General features: G+C 62.1%; 2 protein-coding genes and 1 long non-coding RNA gene across 3 annotated transcripts in view; 1 reads left to right on the top strand and 2 right to left on the bottom strand.

Moving 5' to 3' along the window:
* Positions 1–617: 617 nt before the first annotated feature.
* On the bottom strand, positions 618–2,281 carry LY6D (lymphocyte antigen 6 family member D). Its single transcript, XM_046642224.1, has 3 exons — positions 2,179–2,281; positions 1,451–1,549; positions 618–1,204 (listed from the first exon to the last, which is right to left on the bottom strand). The coding sequence occupies exons 1-3, from the start codon at positions 2,228–2,230 to the stop codon at positions 969–971; spliced, it is 387 nt and encodes a 128-aa protein (XP_046498180.1). The 5' UTR covers positions 2,231–2,281; the 3' UTR covers positions 618–968.
* An 8,231-nt stretch (positions 2,282–10,512) lies between these two features.
* LOC124227703 (lymphocyte antigen 6E-like) lies at positions 10,513–17,101 on the bottom strand. Its single transcript, XM_046641559.1, has 2 exons — positions 16,956–17,101; positions 10,513–11,725 (listed from the first exon to the last, which is right to left on the bottom strand). The coding sequence occupies exons 1-2, from the start codon at positions 17,005–17,007 to the stop codon at positions 11,514–11,516; spliced, it is 264 nt and encodes an 87-aa protein (XP_046497515.1). The 5' UTR covers positions 17,008–17,101; the 3' UTR covers positions 10,513–11,513.
* LOC124227704 (uncharacterized) overlaps positions 13,200–18,881 on the top strand; it is an 11,882-nt gene continuing 6,200 nt past the window's right edge. The window contains exon 1 of the long non-coding RNA XR_006885521.1: positions 13,200–13,295. This is a non-coding gene — a long non-coding RNA (uncharacterized LOC124227704). The remainder of the gene's footprint in view (positions 13,296–18,881) is intronic.

Raw genomic sequence — 18,881 nt, 5'->3', positions numbered from 1 at the left:
CCAGAACCCAGGCAGTGGGGCCAAGAACCCAGGCAGAGGGACCCAGAACCCAGGCCCTCAGAGGCTGTGCTCTCCTGGCATGCAGCCCAAATGGTTAGAGTCACACACACACACACCCCATCTCTCTGCACCCTGGTGAGCTTGGCCATGGGAGCTGCGAGGCTCACCTGGATGGGGTCAACTCGAGGAAGCTGGACTTACCTTGGCTGTGGCTGGGGCAGTCAGTGTCCCCACAGTTCCAAGGCACAGCACAGTCTGAGGTGTCCCAAGCCGGCCTCTCTGGACACTCTGGGACCAAGGTGTGAGGACACACCCAGGGGCAGAGGGGCAGCCCTTCTTCCTTGACCACTCCATGTGGGAGAGGCCTGGCCTTCCAGGCCACCGGAGCCCTGCGCCCTGCTCCGCCTCCCCAGGGGCGCCCTCCTCTTCTGGAGTTTCCGAGGAGGTGACTGGGGAGGGTCATGTTCCCTCTGAGGGTGAGGCGTGACTGCGTTTCAGGCATCGTGCATGCTGCTGTGTCTGGCCCTGGGTGACAAGCCCTGGGACTTGGGGGCCTGTGTGGCCTGATGCTCTCGCCCACCCTCTTGACTCCTGGAATAGCACAGACACAACCAGACTGATTTTCAATCATTTATTCCTGTGCAGTGGTGTGAGTAGAAAAATAAACAGAAACCAAACAGAATGAATATGAAATCAGAAGGGGTCAGAATGCCTCTGTCCCCTGCCCTCCACACTGCTCAGGGAGGGGCATCCTCTCGTCTCAGGGGAGAGAGTGGCTTCAAGTCATCAGCTCTCCACGCCTGCACGGCCTGGCCCGAGCCCTTCTGAGGGAGCCCCCAACCCAGGGTGTCTGAACGCCCCTGTCATGGCCAGGGAGGGGGCCGTGGAGTCCCTCGGGGCAGGGAAGGGAAGGGTGGGAGGGGCATGGAAGTCCCTGGGAAAGGTTCAGGAGCCCTTGCGCTGGGGGGTCACAGGCTGGGGCCCAAGATCAGGGCGACGAGGCCGAGGGCCAGGGCCAGGCTGAGGGTGGCACCGGTGGGCAGGGTGCGGGCCGGCGCGCTGCTCTGCAGATTCTCGTTGCACAGGTCCTCCTGGCAGCACAGGGTGACTGCTGTGCCCCTGCTGACCTGGCTCTGCAGGCCGTGCGTGGGCGTGCACGACTCCACGCAGTCCTTCTCCACCAGGTTCCCCGACAGGGGCTCCACTGGGAACAGGTGGGCATGGTCAGGCTGGCGGCTGCCTCCGACCCCCACCCCTCACCCAGCTTGCATCATCCATGGCACCCCAAATCCCAGCTCCCAGCCTCATTGGCCACCACCACCAAGCCGCCCCTGACGTCACTCCCACCAGCCTCCCCGAGGATGGTCCCCCAGCCCCGGGACACCTGGGCAGAGCTCCAAGGTGGCCTGCAGGGCACCCTTCCCTGGCCCCGTGCCCCTAGATCACTCACTCTTGGACATGGTCCTGCAGTAGCGTGAGCCGGCCGAGCAGGTCTGAGGTTTCTTACAGTTCATGGAGTTGGAGCATACGTGACAGCGGAGAGCCTGGGCTGGGGGCGAGGGTGGCAGGGGTCTCAGCCAGCCCCAGGGAGGCCTCTCAGGGACACAGGGAGGCTGGGGTTCACTTCCCCAAAAGACCCCTCCTGGACAGAGCCTTCTGCCCCTCCTGCCCTAGGCCAGTCCCCTCTTAGGTCCCCGGGCCCTGTCAGGGCTGATGTCCTGCACACAGCCTCAGCAGCCAGGAGGTAACAGTCCCTGTGGAGGAGGTGTCCTGTGCTAGGCATGTCTAGAGGAATGGTGAGGAGGTGGCCAGGACAAGGTGCATGGAGCCCCTTCTCCAAGGGCACCAGAGGGCTCTGGGACCTGCTAAGTCCCCCACCCCAGGGGCATCTCTGGGTGGGCAGCTCATGGTTCTGAGGACCTGAGGCTGGGTTGGGGTCCTAGGGGCCGTCAGCTTGGCCGCATTGAGCCTGTGGGAGAAAAGGCTGTCCGGGGGGCCCTGGGGAGCAGGAGGGGCATGGGCCGGATGTGGGATTCATTTTGTTTTAATTTCTGAGTCTAGCACCCTACAGTTTCAGGATTCTCTGTGCCTAAAGATCAATAACTCCAGGCTTCCAGTGTCTGGCCCATTGGCCAGTGCTGCCCACCGCCACCCCAGCCCCCTCGTCCAGTCTCTCACCTGGCCCAGCGGCCACAGCCAGGGCAACAAGGAGCAGCAGGGCCGTCTTCATCTCGGGGCGTCTCTGGGAGCAGTGGGGGCCCCTCCTTTTGGGAGGCCTTATAGCTGGGACAGGTGTTGGCAGGAGGGGCGGGGGTGGGCAGTCAGCCAGGCAGCAGCGTTCCACAGGGACCTGCCCCACCCTGGCTGGCCCACACCCACGGCCCAGCACTTGCCTGGCCCTGCCAGCTGGGGGGACCTCTGCCTCTGGCCGCCTCCTCCCAGGGCAGGGGTCTGCCTCCCCCTCTCCAGGCTGTGGACAGAGGCCTCCACTGACCCTGCAGCTCACTGCCACATCTTCCTCTCTCCAGCCCTCTGTCCGCTCCTGGATCATGCTGTCTCTGATCTTCCACCCCCTTCCTTGCATTGCCCACCCTCAGACAGGGTCACAGAGTCACGAGCTTGTGTGGGTGCCCTGTGGGTGCCCAGGTCTGTGCCCACGGAGCCAGGGAGGCAGGAGGAGGCACTGGCCCTGCCTGCCTGGGCTCTGGGCCAGGGTTGCTAGGTCCACCCAGGGGAGCCCTAGGAAAGGAGCCCAGGGGAAGCACTGCACCCTGCTGAAGTGGGGAGCCGGGAATAGGGAGGGGAGGAGAGGCCATCCTGGGGCCTGGGGGCAGCAGGAACAAGGCTGCAGATGTGCCTGCAGAGAGGTGAGCCCAGCAGGACCTGATGCGTCACAGGAGGGACGGGGCGTGGAGGCAAAGGCTGAAGCCCTCGTTGCACAGGGTGAACCGAAGGTCGGTCCTGTCTCCCCTAACCCTGCCTCCCACCCTTCCGGGGCCTCAGGACCCCACCCCATCAAGTGCTCCCTCCTCCGTGCTCCCCACCCCAGCCCTGTGCGAAGAGCAGCTGCCTCCGTCCTGCTTTGGGCCTGTTGCTCTCCGCATCTCTGCTCTGGTACTGGCAGGTGGTGGGCCATGGGTCCTGGGGGCAGAGTCCACCGGTGGGTGCTGGGCAGACCCCTCCCACCCTCACCCTCTTTCAGTGCTCCTGGGAGGGACTCGGGACTCTGAGCATAGGAACCCTCTCCCTTCGCGCTCTCTCCACGGGTCCTTTTCTGTTTGCTGGCCCTGGGACCCTACTGTTGCTCTGCTGTGCCGGGCAGCCCCTGCTGGGTGGTGTGGCTGGGCCCCACAGAGGCCTGTCCTGTCCCTGCCCTGGAGGGCCACGCCAACGGTGAGTGGGGCCAGGGCACAGATAGAGACAGCCCTGGGCTGGCCTGGGCGCCATCCCTGCCACTGGACATGTGCCACAAGGACTGGCGAGGCAGGGCCTGCTGCAAGGAGGGTGGCCCTAGGCTGTGGGGCGGGGGTTGGAGCCAGTCTAAGGCTCTTGGGAGCACCATGTGCTCCGGCCAGTCAGATCTGGCTCCAGGACCCCTGACCCTTCCTCCTGGCTTGTCCCTGGGTGAGGCAGCTCCTGAGCTGGGCCTCACCTATCTCCAGCTGCGTGTGGTAAAGTTAGGGCGGCATCACAGGGTTCCCAGGATGTGCTGTCCCCCCGAAGCAGTTTCTGGACCCTGCAGCACCCGGACAAAGCTGGAGGGGAGGTGTGGCGGTGCCTTCGGGGACCCTGGGGGAGCAGGGCGGGGTGCAGGCAGGAAGCCCAAGGCAGCTCTCCACATCCGTCCGTGGAGCCTGTGAAGGCCGCCTGTCCTGTGGGCTGCTCCCAGGCTCCTGAGGCTGGCTCAGGGCAGCTGGGGTCTCCCTTGACAAGGCAGGTAATGTGGGGTCCCCATGCCCACACCTGGAGAGGGAAAGTCCCCGCGTGCTCCGCGACCTCCCCGAAATCAGCACAGCCGTTCACGGCAAGTGGGAGGGAGGGCGCTTCTGACGCAGGGCTCAGTGACAGGGTGGTGACTGGCATGGGGTGGGAGATGCAGGTGGGGAGGGGTGACTCACTCAGGCGAGGGGCATGGAAGCTGCTGGAAAAACAGGTTCGGGGGATTGGATTTCCCCGTGGGCCTGGTGGAGCTGCAGCATCCAGGCCTGCCAGGTCAGGGTGGAGGTCTGGACGTGAGGCTGCTGGGCAGAGGGCTCCCTGCACCTGGGGCCAGAGGGGCCCGCTCCACACCTGCCCACCCCCATGGGACACCTCAGGAGTCACTGTGGCCATGTGCCCTGGAACAGGGCCAGACACCAGAGCAGAGGTGGCAGCTGGGTTCTGGTCCCACGCGAGAAAGGCCTTTGTCCCCGGCAGGGCTGCCCATGAGGATGGGAGCCACCTGACCTAGGGACCTCCTCGCAGAACCTAGACAGTTTACTTGTGGGAGAAAGTGGGTGATTTTGGTGGCAGGAGCTCTCAGAGAATGGGAAGTCATTGGGACAGTGCACTCAGGGAGGGCTTCCTGCAGGCTGTGACCTGGCTATGATCTTGTAGGGCAGGATTAGGGGAGAGGGGAGCCATCATGGCCCCTTAAGTTGGCCCCCTTCCAACACCCTTTTCCTAGTGAGGAAATTAGGGCCAGAGAGGGCTGGGCTGGCACTTCTTTCTGCCACCACTGGCCTCTCCTCCCTTCCTCCCTTTCTGTTGCTTTCTGGAACCTGAGCCCTCTCACCCAGTCCCTGGAGCCGGCAGGTGCCTAGACCTGACTGTCTAGCAAGCCAGGCGCCTGGTCAAGCCCAGACCTCTTCCTGCAGCCCTCACGCCCCCTCCCCACACCTTGCCCTCCAGTGCTTTCCCCAGGTCTGGCCTTGGGGTGGGGGTGAGGCAGCGATCCAGGCCCAGAGCTCCAGGCTGTCCAGCCACCTGGTCACGCAGAGGGGTGTGGCCCAGAGAGGGGCCTGGCTCAGCACGCACAGCAGCCACTTCAGGTCTTCTGGAAGTGCAGCCCTTGGAAAGCCCCCATTTCCTGCACTGGCTGAGGGTGTGCACCAGGGTTGACAGGTCAGGTCCCCTGGCTGGAGGCACCCGCAAACCTCGAGGCCTCAGGACAAGGCTTCTTATGTTCCCGCTGGCCACATGGGCAAATGCTGGCCCCTGCCACACCCAAGAAATGCCAAAACGCTTCCGTCTGCCTGGGTGCTCCGTTCTTCCATTCACTCACTCCTCCATTCAACGAGGGTTAGGGCTGCCACCGAAAGCCAGCACTGAGGGGTATCAGAGAGCGAGAGGAGAGAGATGGGCCGGCCCTCAGGCCCCCGGAGCAGCTGGGGAAATGGGAGAGAGACAAGTGATGCTCTGTGGTGGACCCCCGACACGTGTGCCAATCAGAGAGGCCGAGGGACCTGGCGGGGAGGGGGGGGTGGCTCTGAAAGGTGGAACAGGGAAGGACATCCTGGCAGGGGAGTCAGGGCTGAGCCTGAGCCCCACGTGGCCCCGGGGGGTTCACACTCCTCTCTCTCCCTCCTTCCCAGCAGGGGCGAGGTGACTGCCTCGTGAGTCAGGACCCTCCGGAGCGATGCAGTGTCTCCCTCGGGCCTGCTCTGTCACTTTCCGTCTCACACCTGCGCACGTAGACGGGCCTCCCTCGGATGACACAGAGAGGGCAAGGCCTTGCCCAGGGTCGCTAGCCAGTGAGTGGGAGGCAGAGTTGTTACCCTATGCCTGGACCTCCCACTCCTTCCTGGCACAGGAGACTCACCTTTACCCAGAGAGCCGTGGCCTCAGCATGGGTCTCTCTCACCTGCTTCCCAGGCTCTGACATGGCCCCCCTGTCCTAGATCAGCCCCTGGGACCCTGGCCACAGCAGCCCTTCCCCGGAGTTGCCCTCCCCTCGCTGCTAGGTGGGGCTTATGGGTGCCGTTAATGTCCTTGGGCTGGGCCAGGGGTTGGGGTTCCAGGCCGGCTCTGCCCTCTGCGCTGGCCCCTTGTCTACATGGGGCCTCTCTTTCCAGCTCTCCCAGAGGGCAAAGCCAGGGGGCAGCCGCCTGGGCCCCCCTTCCCTGCCTGGGGGTGCAGCCCGTTCCTGGGCATGGCTAGACCGGAGCCCTAGGTTCCTGGGGGCCAAGAGAGACAAACCAGTTCTCAGGCCTGGCAGGCGACTTCCCTGAGAGAGCCCCCAGGGTCCCTGCGCACGCCAGCATGGAGGACTGCACTGGCTCACCCTTGACGGAGCCCCACGTGGGCTCTGACTGCAGGCTTCTCTGGCTGTGTCCCTGAGAGTCCCTGGGACTCAGGTCTGGGTGATGCGGGAGCAGCCCTCAGAGTGTGAGCAGAGTTCTTCCGTGAAGTAGGCGGAGAGGGCCTCTGGAAGGGCACGGGCACAAAGGCACAGAGACACAGCGACCATGGAGACCTCGGAGTCCCAGGACTGCAGGCTCCTGCAGGGTGGGCTTGTAGAACGTGGAGCCCTGGAGGGGCAGACCCAATGAGCCTGAGAGGCGGGTCCTCTGGAGTGTGACCCTCCCCAGGCTAGGATAAGCTCCTTCCAGGGTTCTAGGTAAGGGCAGAGGGTGTGTGCCCATGCTAGACCCCTGGGTTCTCTCCTCTGCTATGCCTGGCCCACTGTACCTCCTCTTGTAGCCTGGAGCTGTGAATGGTTGAGGTCCACGACGGTGTGGGTATAGTTTCCAGGGTAGAATATGGAGCCCTCCTCACTTTCCTTCCTCACTCCCCTGCCCTTACTTGCTCCCAACACCTACCCACTCGTCCACCCACCCACCCATGCACCCACCTATCCATCATCCATCCGTTCATCCCCACCCACCCATCCAACCATGTATCCATCCACCCATCCATCCACCCACCCATCCTCCCATCCATCTGTCCATCCATCCACCCATCCATCCACCCATTCATCCACCCATCCACCCATCCACCAATCCATCCATCCATCCATCCATCCATCCACCTACCCACTTATCCATCCACCCACCCACTCATCCATCCACCCACCCATCCATCCACCTATCCATCATCCATCCATTCATCCCCACCCACCCATCCATCCATGTATCCATCCACTCATCCATCCATCTACCCATCCACCCATCCATCCGTCCATCCATCCACCCATCCTTCCACCCACCCACCCACCCCTCCATCCACGTATCTACCCATCCATCCATCTATTCATCCACTCATACCACTTATGTCCTCTAGGAGATAGTTACAATGGTGTCTCTCTCTTCTGTCCCCTCTTGCCTTTCTTATTTACACGCATACCTGCCCCTGACAAGAGAAAACAGTGATTCTCAAAGACCATGGACTGAAACCTGGGGGGCTTGGAAAGCCTCAGGTCAGCAGGTGGTTGGCGGGCAGCTCTGGGACTTGCAACCCCCGACATGCAGACATGCCCTTTTTACTTGAGATTATGTGCTAACTTGGGGGAGGGGGGCTTTGGGAGGACATCCTTGATCCTAACCCTTAAGAGGGAAGTCAATGTTTTAGGTATATCACGTGCCCTGTCGGTCTCTCTGTCTGTCTTTGGCACAAGTATCTCTTACACAGAGTGGTCTAAATTCCTTTCCTTGACACCCCGGCAGCCCCGTCACTTTATCCCCTGTCCCTTGGGAACAGAAAATCGCTCCTTGCTGCGTGCTGCCACTCCTTAAGCCCCACCAAAACATTGCTAGGACAACCTGGAATTAAAAAAAAGATTTTTTGGAAACAGCTGACAAAATTCTTGGATTGGGACTATTGTCTTCCAAAGTGTGTGTGGGGAGGACTTCAACTGTCCAGTGAGACCAGATGTCAGCCGTGGACAGCCTCTGTCCGAACCCTGCATCTTACAGACAAGGTTCCTGACACTTGTCCAAGGACAGGAGGATAGGAGCCTGCAGGGCTGCATCTGCAGCAGCCCGGTGGCCTGGAGACTCCTGGCGCACTGTCCCTGGGAGGCCTGGCCTCTGCTCCTCTGGGCCTCAGTCGGCTGCTGAGCTCTGAGTCTGGAAGAGCCCAGCTCAGCCACTCTCTGCTCAGCCTGGTGGCCCCGGGGTTTGCATGTTGTTGCAGCTGCTCTGGGTGTGGGGACAGGCCCCAGGGGAGGGAGGTGGGTCCCACGCTGGGCCCTGCCAAGCAGCTCAGTGCTACGATCACAAGAGCTTAGAGGATCAAGGGGTCTGTGTCATCCCAACCTGGGAATGTTACATAAGGAGGGAGCCGGGGATGCTGGGTGGAGGGAACGAGACACATGGAGCCAAAGGGAAGGGGATGCTGCTCCTCGCACCTCAGCCCCAGCTCCCTGGGCTCCTGCTGCCTCCCTGCCTTCCTCCCCAGGCCTCCCTCGGGCCTCGGGCCTCGCAGGAGTAACAGGTTGCAGCCTGAGCCCTCGATTTGTGGCCCCACTCCCACACTACTCAGAAATGTTCCTTGCTACACCGGCAGCCTAGCACTTGGTGTTCTCAGGGTCAAACCCAGCCCCCTGTCCTGCTGCCCACGAGCCCTGCCGCTGGCCTACCTGCTGCCCACCCTCGGTGTTCCCACCGCATGGGTCTCCCAGCAGTCCCGAGCCATCCTCCCTCCCAGCCTGTGCATCTGCTGTCCCCATGGCCTTCCCGGGGTCAGGATTGCAGCCACAACCTCCTCTCTGGGAGGCAGCCGGCCCCTGCCCCACCCCAGCTTCCTCCATAGCCCTTGTCAGGAACTGTGGGCCCACTTTTGTTGGTCAGTTTGCAGGCTGTGGCCCCCACGTCTGCTCTGTCACTGTGGTGTCACTGTGGTGTACCAGTGCCCACACCATCCTGGGACACAGACACTGCCTGAGTGTCTTGGGGGAGGGGCTGGGGGAATGGAGAGAACTCAGGCTTGGGTGCAGACCACTCTGCCAACCCAAGTGTGAATCCAGAAAGCTCTCTGTGCCTCAGTTTCCTCCTCTGTAGCTAGGGAAGACTAATGTCTTCGTGTGGAAACAGGCTCCTGGCCCCGTGCTGACTTCTCACTGCAGATGCTCTTGGAGGAGGAGGCTGTGGTCGTCAGGCGGCGCCCAGCGTGGTTTTGCGTTGGGACTTGTAGGGGTGGGGCTGCCCCAGAGGGAAGCTCGTCAGACAGGAGAGTCAGGAGAGGAAAGTTCCACTCTCCTAAGATAAGAAACCCCAAGCACCCAAGGCCGGGGTGGGTGACCCAACCCTGAGCCCCACCTTCATTCCTGTGATGGCCATGCCACACGGACCCCAGACCACCTCCTCCTGTGTCCCCAGAGCCCGGCAGCCTGGTCATGCAGGGAGATTGTGCTGGAGGATCAGAGGGGCCCCAAGGGAACCCTGACATCCTTGTTTCAAGGCAAGGCCCCCTCAGCCCGCCTTGCCCTATAGACACCCAAGGGGCAGACATAGCTGGCAGAAACCCTGCAAGAAGGCCCCTCCCATGGGCCCGAGCCCTCTGTGTCTCCACGCACCTTGGGAGCACCATGCCCCACAGTGGAATGGCCACCAAAGCAGTGTCACAGGCACAGGGGATGACAGCGGGCTGGGCACACAGGCTGGGGGCAGCAGTCTTGCAAGGCTAGACAGGTGGCTGCTGGGAACAGGAAGGGCCTTGTCCCTTGGGTGAGTGAGCGGAGCATGGGTACGTCCTGGGCCGGGCAGCGGTGGGAGGGGTGGAGGCGGAGGGGAGAGCAGGGGTAGGGGAGGTTGCCTGTCTGGCCTTCCCACCTGCCGCCGGATTCCTTGGTTCCCGGAGGAACTGAGGCCCACGCCTGTCTAGGGAGGCAGCCCAGCTCTGCAGGGCAGGCGAGAGGCCTGTCCCCACTCACCTGGCCTGGATGTTTGTCCTTGTCACCAGGGAAGGGATGTGAGGGACAGAGAGGTGGGGAAAGGGAGAGGCTGTGTCTTCCTCCGTTAGAGTTTTGAAGGGAAGGGTGGAGGCATCAGGGAAAGGACTCGAAAGAGCAGGGAGGAGGCAGGGGGCCAGGGGAGGACCCCTGCAGGCTGGGAGACCCCGTGGGTGCCATGGGCGCGAGGACCTGGGTGGGTTACTGCGGAGGGGCCCCAGGCAGAGGTGCAGGGAGGAAAGCTCCTGGAGAGTTGAGGGGCCTCTGGCCTTGCCCCCCAGGAAGAGCCCGGGAGCCAGTCTGTGCCCCAACGGGCATGCAGGACAGTGGGGGGTGCTGGGACGCATTGTGGGGCTGAGTACATATGCTGGGCGACACCAAGGCTCAGAGGGACTCCTCAGAGGACCCCTGTGAGCCCCCAACTTGGGATTTACTGAAAGCATGTTTCTGCCACCCTGGCCAGGAGGTTGGAATAGATGCTGGCTTCTCAGCCAAGGGGAAAGCAGGCTCCCCTCCACCCAAGCTTGTGCGCTGAGAGCTCCACCCCGCTCTGCACAGTGCCCCTGCCTGCCCCTGGGGTCCAGGGGGCTTCCACTCAGGAGGATCAGGACAGGAAAACCCCACAGATTCGACATCTCAGAGAATGAGGACAAGGAGGACATGCAGCTTTATTCTCCTCTCAGAGATCCTGGGAGGTGGGCTGGCAGAGGGTGCCCCTGGGGGAGGTAGGATGGCACCCATGCCTTGTGAGAATGGACACCCCCCTCCAATCCCGACACCCGACACTGGTCCCCTAGGTGACTTGGTCCACCCTGCAGCAAGCAGCCAGGGGTCCATTGGAAAGGCCTGCCTTCAGCTGGCAGGGGGTGGCAGGGGTGCTGGTGGCCTTCTAGACTCCCTGTCCCATCCCTGGACTTCGGGCACTGGTCACACACTGAGCCCCTGAGTGACAGCCTGGGAGGCAGGTCCTGGCTCCAAGGGGCACCTGGCTCCAAGGAAGCCCCATGGGTTTGTGATGAATGAATGTGAGTGAAGGAGGGAATAAGTGGATGGGCCAACGGATGAATGAATGAATGAATGAATGAGGGAGCACAGGAGTGGTTGGTGGAGTGAATAGAAAGCCTGGGAGACCCAACACCCAAACCCTCAACCCACCTCCTCCTGCACGGGCGGCTCCAGGCACAGGAGGAGGCCCAGGGGCCCCGTGGCCATGGGGCACAGGGGTCTCCTTCGAGGCAGGGCTTGATGGGAAGGAATCCCTGGCAGAAGGCCCTGAAAAGGGGTGGAGGGTGCTGGGGAGAATTGGAGTGCTCTTCCTACTCCCGGATGGCCAGGGGGGACCCCAGGACCCCAGGAGACAGCTGAGGGTCCCTCGGAGGTACAGGCCTGGGGGAGACATGCCCCCCTGGCTTTCCACATTGGTGGGTTCCCTGAGGCAGGTGGGGAGCGTCCCTCCCTGGGGTAGGAGGCTGAGGGCGCGGATGTGGCCTGGGGGAAGCAGAGAGGAGTGACAAGTGAGACAGGGCTCTTCCTGCCAGGCTGGGGCTGTGCTGGGAGCTTCGCAGGCTGGAGACAGACCCCTGCAGCCTGAGTCCAGGCTGGGAGGGGACAGGCCAGATCCAGGGCTGACCCGTGGTAGCTGCGCTCACCAGGCCGCCCGGAGCAGCGCCCACAGCAGGCTGACGGACGCGCCGACCCACAGGGCTCCATGGCCACCAGCCAGGCTCGCAGCTCCACTGTGGTTGCACTGGTTGCCCTGGCAGCAGGAGACGGAGACAGAGCAGCCATCCGAGGACACAGTGCTGTTGGGGCACGTCGGGGTGCAGGACTTCATGACCAGGATGCCGCTGGGCTTGGCTGTGGAGAGAGGGGCGAGGGCCTATAGGTGGCGTGCTCCCTGCGCCACCCACCCAGCTGGCCCTCAGGAGGTCCTGCAGCCCAGCACCGTCAGCACCATGGGCACAGCCCACTTCCGGGGCTCCTAGGAACTTGCATGTGCGTGTCCTAAAGAGCCTTCCGCTGTTGGCGGGGCCTCCTTCTTTGGTGCCTGTGGGTCTGAGGAGTCCTTTCTCCCCCTCCAGCCAGGCTCCTCTGTGACAGGTCGGGGGCGGGGGAGTGACTCAGTGTCTCCCCATGCACAGTCTGTCTGCACTCAGCTCCTTCTGACAGGTATCTGTGAGCGCTTCTCTGCTCTGGGTTTCAGGGTCCAGAGGAAGTACCAGGCCCCGCGCTCACCCCTCGTCCCTTTCTGGGACTGGAGAATCTTAGGAAATGGTGGCTGAGGGATTGCAGGGCACAGCGGCCCGCACAGTTGCTTTTACAACACCACGTCCTGTAAGGGGAACTGAACTTGCCGAGGGAGGCTGCTGCCCACCCATCTCCAGCGCGGGGAGGCAGGGCCCAGCAGGGGCCCCTGGGGAGCAAGCAGGGCCCGTGGACTGGGGCCACGGGCAAGACGCCTTCTTCTGTGCTAGACTCGCTCACTGGCTCGGTTTTGGCAACTGTGCCATGGGGACAGCTGAAGAGGGCCCCTGACATGCTGGGTGCAGGCTGCTCGGAACCCAGGGTGCTGGGTAAATGCAAATTGCTTCCCTCAACCCGTACCACTCAGAACGTGCTTGAAGCCAGGACCCTGATGGAAGGGGACTCCTTCACAGCTGGCCCAGAAGCCGGGAGTGGGGCTGGGGTGTCTGTCCCCAGGTACCTCATCTCTCTGCCTCAATTTCCTCGTCCAGAAGATGTGGGTAATAAGAGAATGGACCTCTGCAATAGTCTGGGCCTTAGATGGGTTAGTTTATGAGTAGTGTTGCGACGGCCTTGAGTCCTTGTCAGTTTTCCGTTGTGTTTAGTGAGCAGCGGTGTTTAGAGCTGCAGTGCCAGGAAGGGAAGACACAGCCCCTTCTGGCAAAGCACAGGGACAGAGCTGCCAGCTCCTGAGATCGGAGCTGTGTCCACTTGAGGAGAGGGTCAGAGGCCAGCAGGGGCCCCTGTGAGGGGCCTCGGACTCGCCAGGGTGGGTGACAGTTCCCAAGCCCTCAGGAAGCCACCTCTGTGGACGTACCCTCCTCCCCGAGCCGGAGACAGCGCCGGGCAGGACACCAGACAGTGCGTTTCTTTACCTCTCGTCCCCCTAGCGAGTTCTTCAGTTAAACGTGATGATTGGTCGCTGCTGGGAGCTGTTATTTAAGTAAGGAGCTGTGTGTTTATGGAGGGCTGCATTTGCCAGCCCGCCTCTGAGTTACTGCTGGGGAGCGTGTGCGGACAGTTACCCAGCTTGGCCACCGCCTTGCTGGGCGGGCTCTGAGCTCCAGGCTTCTTGGCTGAGAAAGAGGATATTCAGCGGGGGCTGTTGGAGGACAGAACCGGGGGATGGCCTAACGCCCCGGGCCTGGGGCTCTGCAGGGCTGTGTATCTGCCTTGGTTACAGGTAAGACTGCCGCCTCTGCCATGAGGACTGCAGCAGGGGAGGTGTTCTCAGGCACCCCCCCTCCCTGTCCCCCACTGGCGGATCCACAGAAGCTGAGACCCAGGGTTGCTGGCAGCTGACCAGTGGATCTGAGACCAGAGGCTGCACAGCCCCCTCCATGCCCATCTCCCAGGCTGGCACAGGGAGCCAGCGGGCATTCACACCTCCGGGCTCCCATCCCCACCCCATGTGGCAGCAGCCTCCTCATCCTGCCGTGGGAATGAGCGTTGCTGCCTGCGCAGGGTCTCTGGGACGCACAGGGCTGTGCAGGACTCCCCTCACCATATCACGCCTCCTCTTTCAGTGGCAGTGGAGACAGCACCCTCACCTCCTCACTCTGCTCAGATCCCCACAATGTGACCTCCGTAGCCCCGCCGGCACCCTGACCCTGCCTGTCACTGTCACCATTGGGCCCTACTCAAGAGCTCTGGGCCCCGGCTCAACCTGCGGTGGCTCTAAGATGAACTAGACCCACAGAAGTGGTCCTGGGAGGCCAAAGGAAGGAGTAGGGGGGAGCTGGGGAGGCCGACCTGGAGGGGAACCGGAGGAGGCAGGTTCCAGGTACGGGCAGGGGGAGGCGGAGTTCCGGGTGCAGAGAGAGGACAGAGTTGCCATCCTGCAGTGCGTCTGCGGCAGGGAGCTGGGGAAGTGCATGGCCAGGCCAGGTCTGTCGGCCTCAGCCTCCCTCTGTGTTCATGTCTTGCCAAATGCGCATACCACCTGCTCCCTGCCTCCCGGATCTTTAATGTGGACTCGCTCTCACTGACACTGTGGAGCCCGCTTTCCCACCTTGCTCTGACAGTGTTGCAGGCTTGCTGGCAGAGGTTCTTATCCCTGACCCTCTGCCTCTGCATCTGAGTATTCACATGGGACACATCAGTCCCTGCCACCTACAGCCTGGGGGTGGGCCACATGATGGGGTTCCTGCTGGAGGGCGGTGGTGTCCCCAGGGGTCTGGACCAGGGTAGGGTGGGGGCCGTGGGCCGGCTTCTGGCTGGGTGGAGCTGTGAGGGCCGGGCACATGGCGGTGGGGCAGGCGAGCAGACACCTTCACCCACGTAACCACACAAGACTTGTCCATCAGCACATTTCACCAGAGGCTTGCCGTTCCTGGGCTGCGGCACATGTGGCAGTGCAGGGCCCAGGCTGGGAGGGAGGAAGCACAGGCTTGTGCTCCGTCTGGGCTGGGGCCTCCAGCGGTCATCCTGGTGGGCGGCCTGGGGGGATGGGCCGAGGGGCAGGGGCTTGGTGGTGGTGACTCTGATGTGCCCCCACACCACCTCTGTGGCCCTGTGCGTGTGAATGCCGCACGTCAGCAGGAGTGAGGGTGTAGGTTGGGGCATGGGTGTCTGTAGGCTGGCTCCCCCAACCCCAGTGGGATGGAGGAGGGCATGGGGCAGCATGATGCAATACAAAGAGGGTCGACTTTGGAGGTGATCTGGGTCTTCTTCTCACCATCCCTGTCCCTCTGTGAGCTGCAGTGTCCTCACCTATAAGGTGGGACTGATAGAAGCCAGGGCTGTTCAGCCTTGCTGCAGGATGAAATGACGAGAGGCGCTTGGCTCCTGCCCCACCCTCCTCCGCTGGGGGCTCCCAGCCTGGGACTGCCGCCTGGACCAGAGGGTGGCTGTGGCTCTGAGGACCTTGCACACAGCAGGTGCTAAGGGCTGTTGAGTTAACAAGAAGGAATGGCTCTGCCCCTCACTGCCAGGGGCCAGCCAGTGACCCCCACTCCCAGGCCGAGTGATGGGGAATCTGCAGCAAAAGGCCCTGGTCCCGGCCAGCACCTGTGTGCTATGATGGGCCTCAGGTCCCAACAACGGGGGACCAGGACAAGGCTCCTGGCCTGGAGACCCTGCAGGCCAGCCAGGGGTGGACGACCGAGGTACAATGTGTAACCCCGAGCGTGATGGAGCAGAGGGTCAATGGACACTTTGTGGACACCTGGCTGAGAGGAATACAGTCTTAATAGAGGGCGGGGACCATCTGGGAAGGCTTCCTGGAGTGGGTGGCCCTGGAGCTGAGCCGGACAGATGGATGCAGAAAGTGCAGCTTGGCGGAGGCCAGGCCAGCTGGGACCAGGCTGTGAGGACCCAGGAGCTATGAGGGGTCAGGTGGGCAAGCCGGGAGCACCTTACCTGGGCTGTGGGGGCTGTGGGGATGCCCTGCAAGGGAGTGCTTGTGGGGGTGCCCCAGGAAGGGGATTCCTGGGAGGGGCGCCCTTGGAGGGGTGCCCTATGGGGGTGTCCTGTAGGCGTGCCCTGAGCAAGGCATGGCGGCTCTGACTTCAGAGCTGGTGCCTGTGGAATGGGGTGGTGGTGGTACCTTCCACACATGGGTCATGATGTCGAAGCCCTTTCCCCTGCATAGAGAAGGGGCATTTGTGGCTGAATCACGGGCGAGCAGGAGGTCAAGCTCAGATCCCCAAAGCCCCCTCACTCCCCCTTGGCTCAGGATCATGCTTGCCAGTTCAGGGTTCTGGAACCCCCCCAGAAGAATAAGCCTCTCTGTGTGGGGGTGACCCCTGGCTATTCCTCATTGCCCTGTCTGCAGCTAAGTCCTGGGTGCTGGGAGTGGGGAGATACTCCTAGGTTCCTCTGAGGAAGAACTTTGCAGTTCCTCGGTTTCCCCCACAGGGGCATGGATGGTCCCTATGCCCTTGGGCTGTGCTGAGAATTAGTGGGTTAATACTTCTTAGGTCCTGGGAGCAGTGGCTGACTTCTAGGAGGTGCTGTCCTGGCATGAGCCTCCCAGAAAACCTAAGCCCCGGGACAGAAACAGGCCAGGCCCCACCCCCTCCTCTGTCGCAGCTTGGCCCCAACAAGGGGGTGCCACCCGCCCCCCCCCCCACCCCAGCAGGGCCTCGCTGGGACCTCCCTAGCATCTACTCCCTCCTGCTGCTCCTCTCCTCTGCCCTGTTCCTGGAGCCAGCCTCATACCCTTGCCCAAATGTCCCCTCCATCTGTCCTTCCAGCCTCCCGAAGCTGGGACTGATCCCCAAGGTGCCTCCTTCCAGCTTCGGGTCCCACCCCGTGGGGCTTCCCCAGACAGCTAGAGGCTCCACCCCACCCCACCTCACGCTCAGGGGAAGCTGATGGGGTTAATTATCTCTGATGATAATTATTCAGCTGATAATCACAGGCTGTACCCCCCCCCCCCGCCATTTCCGGTGGCCCCCAAAGCAGGAGATGCTCTTATTCACGGTCACACAGCCAGGTCTTCAGGCAGGGGCAGAGCTGCGGCTGGAAGGGGCCGACCAGCTCATTTTCCAGGTTTCAGTGCTGAGAGGCCTGCCTCCCAGGAATCCCCTTCATCCCAGGAAAACAGGATGATTGGTCACCCCGGCCGGAGCCCAGGTCCTACTGCCCAGCCCAGGGCTCTGCAGCCCTGGCCTCTCACATGGCTCTTCTACCCCACGAGAACCGGGTATACCAGGAACTGTGCCCAAAAGGACACAAAGGTCTCCACGTCTGGCTGGTCAGGGAGCAGCCACAAGGGCCTCCCCCACTACTCCCTGCAGCCCCCAAATCCACGCTGACCCCACAGACCCCTCCAATGGGAGCCAGCCCTGTCCAGCACATGTCTGTCCCCATCCCTCCCACCCAGGTCGGCGTCCCTTACCCAGGTCAGTGCACAGAACAGCCAGAAGCAGAAACACCAGGAGCAGCCTCATCGTGGGGCATCTACCAGCTGGGACGGGGAGCAGCGGGTGCCAGGTGCCTTTATACAGCTGGCTTCCCGGCCGGGGTCAGACCTAGTAATTTAGCTGGAGATGAGCTTGGGACAGCAGGCCAGTCTGACTCATGCTGCCTAGACTTCCTTTTGCCCCATCCCTAGGGGCCCCGAGGTCTCTTGGAAGGTCACCTGTGCCCATTCTCTGCCTGTCCCTCTGTCCTGAGCCTTTGGCCTTCCTGTCCCTGCAGTTATCATGAGGCCCCAGGGTGGACTGGGGAGAAGGAAGGAGGCAGGGGCAGGGTGGTCTGTGGGTGACAGCCCACTCTTGGGGGTCTGGGGGTCACGACCCTGCCCTGGGGTCTGGGGGACACTCCCTGCCCAGGGCTCTGGGGTCATGACCCTGCCGAGAGCTCTTCTGAGGAAGCACAGCCCCATCTCCTGCACCTCTTCCCTGGGCCAGGGCAGGCAGGAGGCACCAAACCCATTTTAGCGAGGAAACTGAGGCACTGCAGAGTGGAAGCTGGCTTTGGACCAGCACGTCTGTCTTCAGTGAGCACACAGGTCACCCGGGGGTCTGGTAAAATGGGCCCTGAGACTCTGTAATCCGAGCATCTCCTGGAGGTGCGGGTGCTGCGATGCGCCGGGCCAGCACAGCAGGGCCAGGCGGAGCCAGAGGGGCACCCTGGGTGTTCCAGTCGGCGCTGAAGCACTGCCCATCCGTCTCCAGGCCAGGCTTGCGGGACTGGGGTGACAAGTGTGCCCTGGAGAGATGCAGGAAATGGCCTGCTCACAGTGAGCTGCCGCCTGGTCCTGTTTTGGGTCTGGCTGGGATTCCAGAGGCTGAGGGTTGGGAGCCCACGCCTCCTGGTGTCTCTCCTCCATCCCCTCCCAGGGCCATCGGCCTCTCTTTTCTGGTGGCTGCAGTCTCCTTTCCGGTGACCACAGCCACTGCCAACCTTGACCCTGTGGCCTGCCAAGAGCCCACTTGTGCCCACTCTCTGTGTGACTCTGCCTCCCCTGCCTCTTCCGTCTCCTCCAGCCTCCCTTCCCTCCCCTCAGCCTCAGGGTGGACGCTCACACACCTCCGGGCCCTCGCCAAGGACACCCTTCCCTCCTTTTTCTCCCAGGAGGAATCAACTTTGTCTAGAGCACTCTTAGACTCCCTGCCCTGGCCTGTGCCCTAGACCTGCCCGCCTGGAGCCTGCACCCATGGCTTCTTCTCTGTCCACTCACAGGATGGGGTGAGCTGCTGGGTGCTCATCCCTTGGCCCAAGGGTGGCAAAGGCTGGTTGTTGGTGGAGGGTGGAGGTGGAGCTGCTACATTGTGGGGGTCACCTGCATGTATGTGGGGCCCCTGCAATGTAAGGTGGGTCTGGTCTGAGGCTTAGGCGGGCTCTCTCTGTGCAGCCACCTCCTAGCACGAGCGCCAAGGAGCCTAGAATCTAAATTCACACTAGACTGTCCTGTTTGTTTTGGTGGCATATTTGTCAATGATATTTTAGTTTAATGGTTTTCTAGCTTCTTTTAGAAGTTTGATGTTTTTGGCCATATGGAGTATGGGCCTCCATTTGCCCCAGCACCCAAAAGTAAGGGTGGGCCCACCCTTACTAGGAACCCACTTACAGGGCTCAATGAAAGGCAGTGAGAAACCAGAGCTCTCATCACTTCCCTTGAAATCTGTGCATGTCTGGGTGCTGAGATGGGAGGGAGGCTGGCTGAGCAAACCTTGGTGTCCACTCCATGCACTCTACTCCATTCAACTCCATCCACACCATCCACTCCACCCACTCCACTCCATCTACACCATCTACTCCAGCCACTCCACTTCATCCACGCCATTCATTCCATTCACTTCACCCACTCTGCTTTATT

The sequence above is a fragment of the Equus quagga genome, chromosome 16 (assembly GCF_021613505.1).
Source record: "Equus quagga isolate Etosha38 chromosome 16, UCLA_HA_Equagga_1.0, whole genome shotgun sequence".
NCBI classification, from domain to species: Eukaryota; Metazoa; Chordata; class Mammalia; order Perissodactyla; family Equidae; genus Equus; species Equus quagga.
This window is presented reverse-complemented; position numbering and strand designations above follow the sequence as displayed.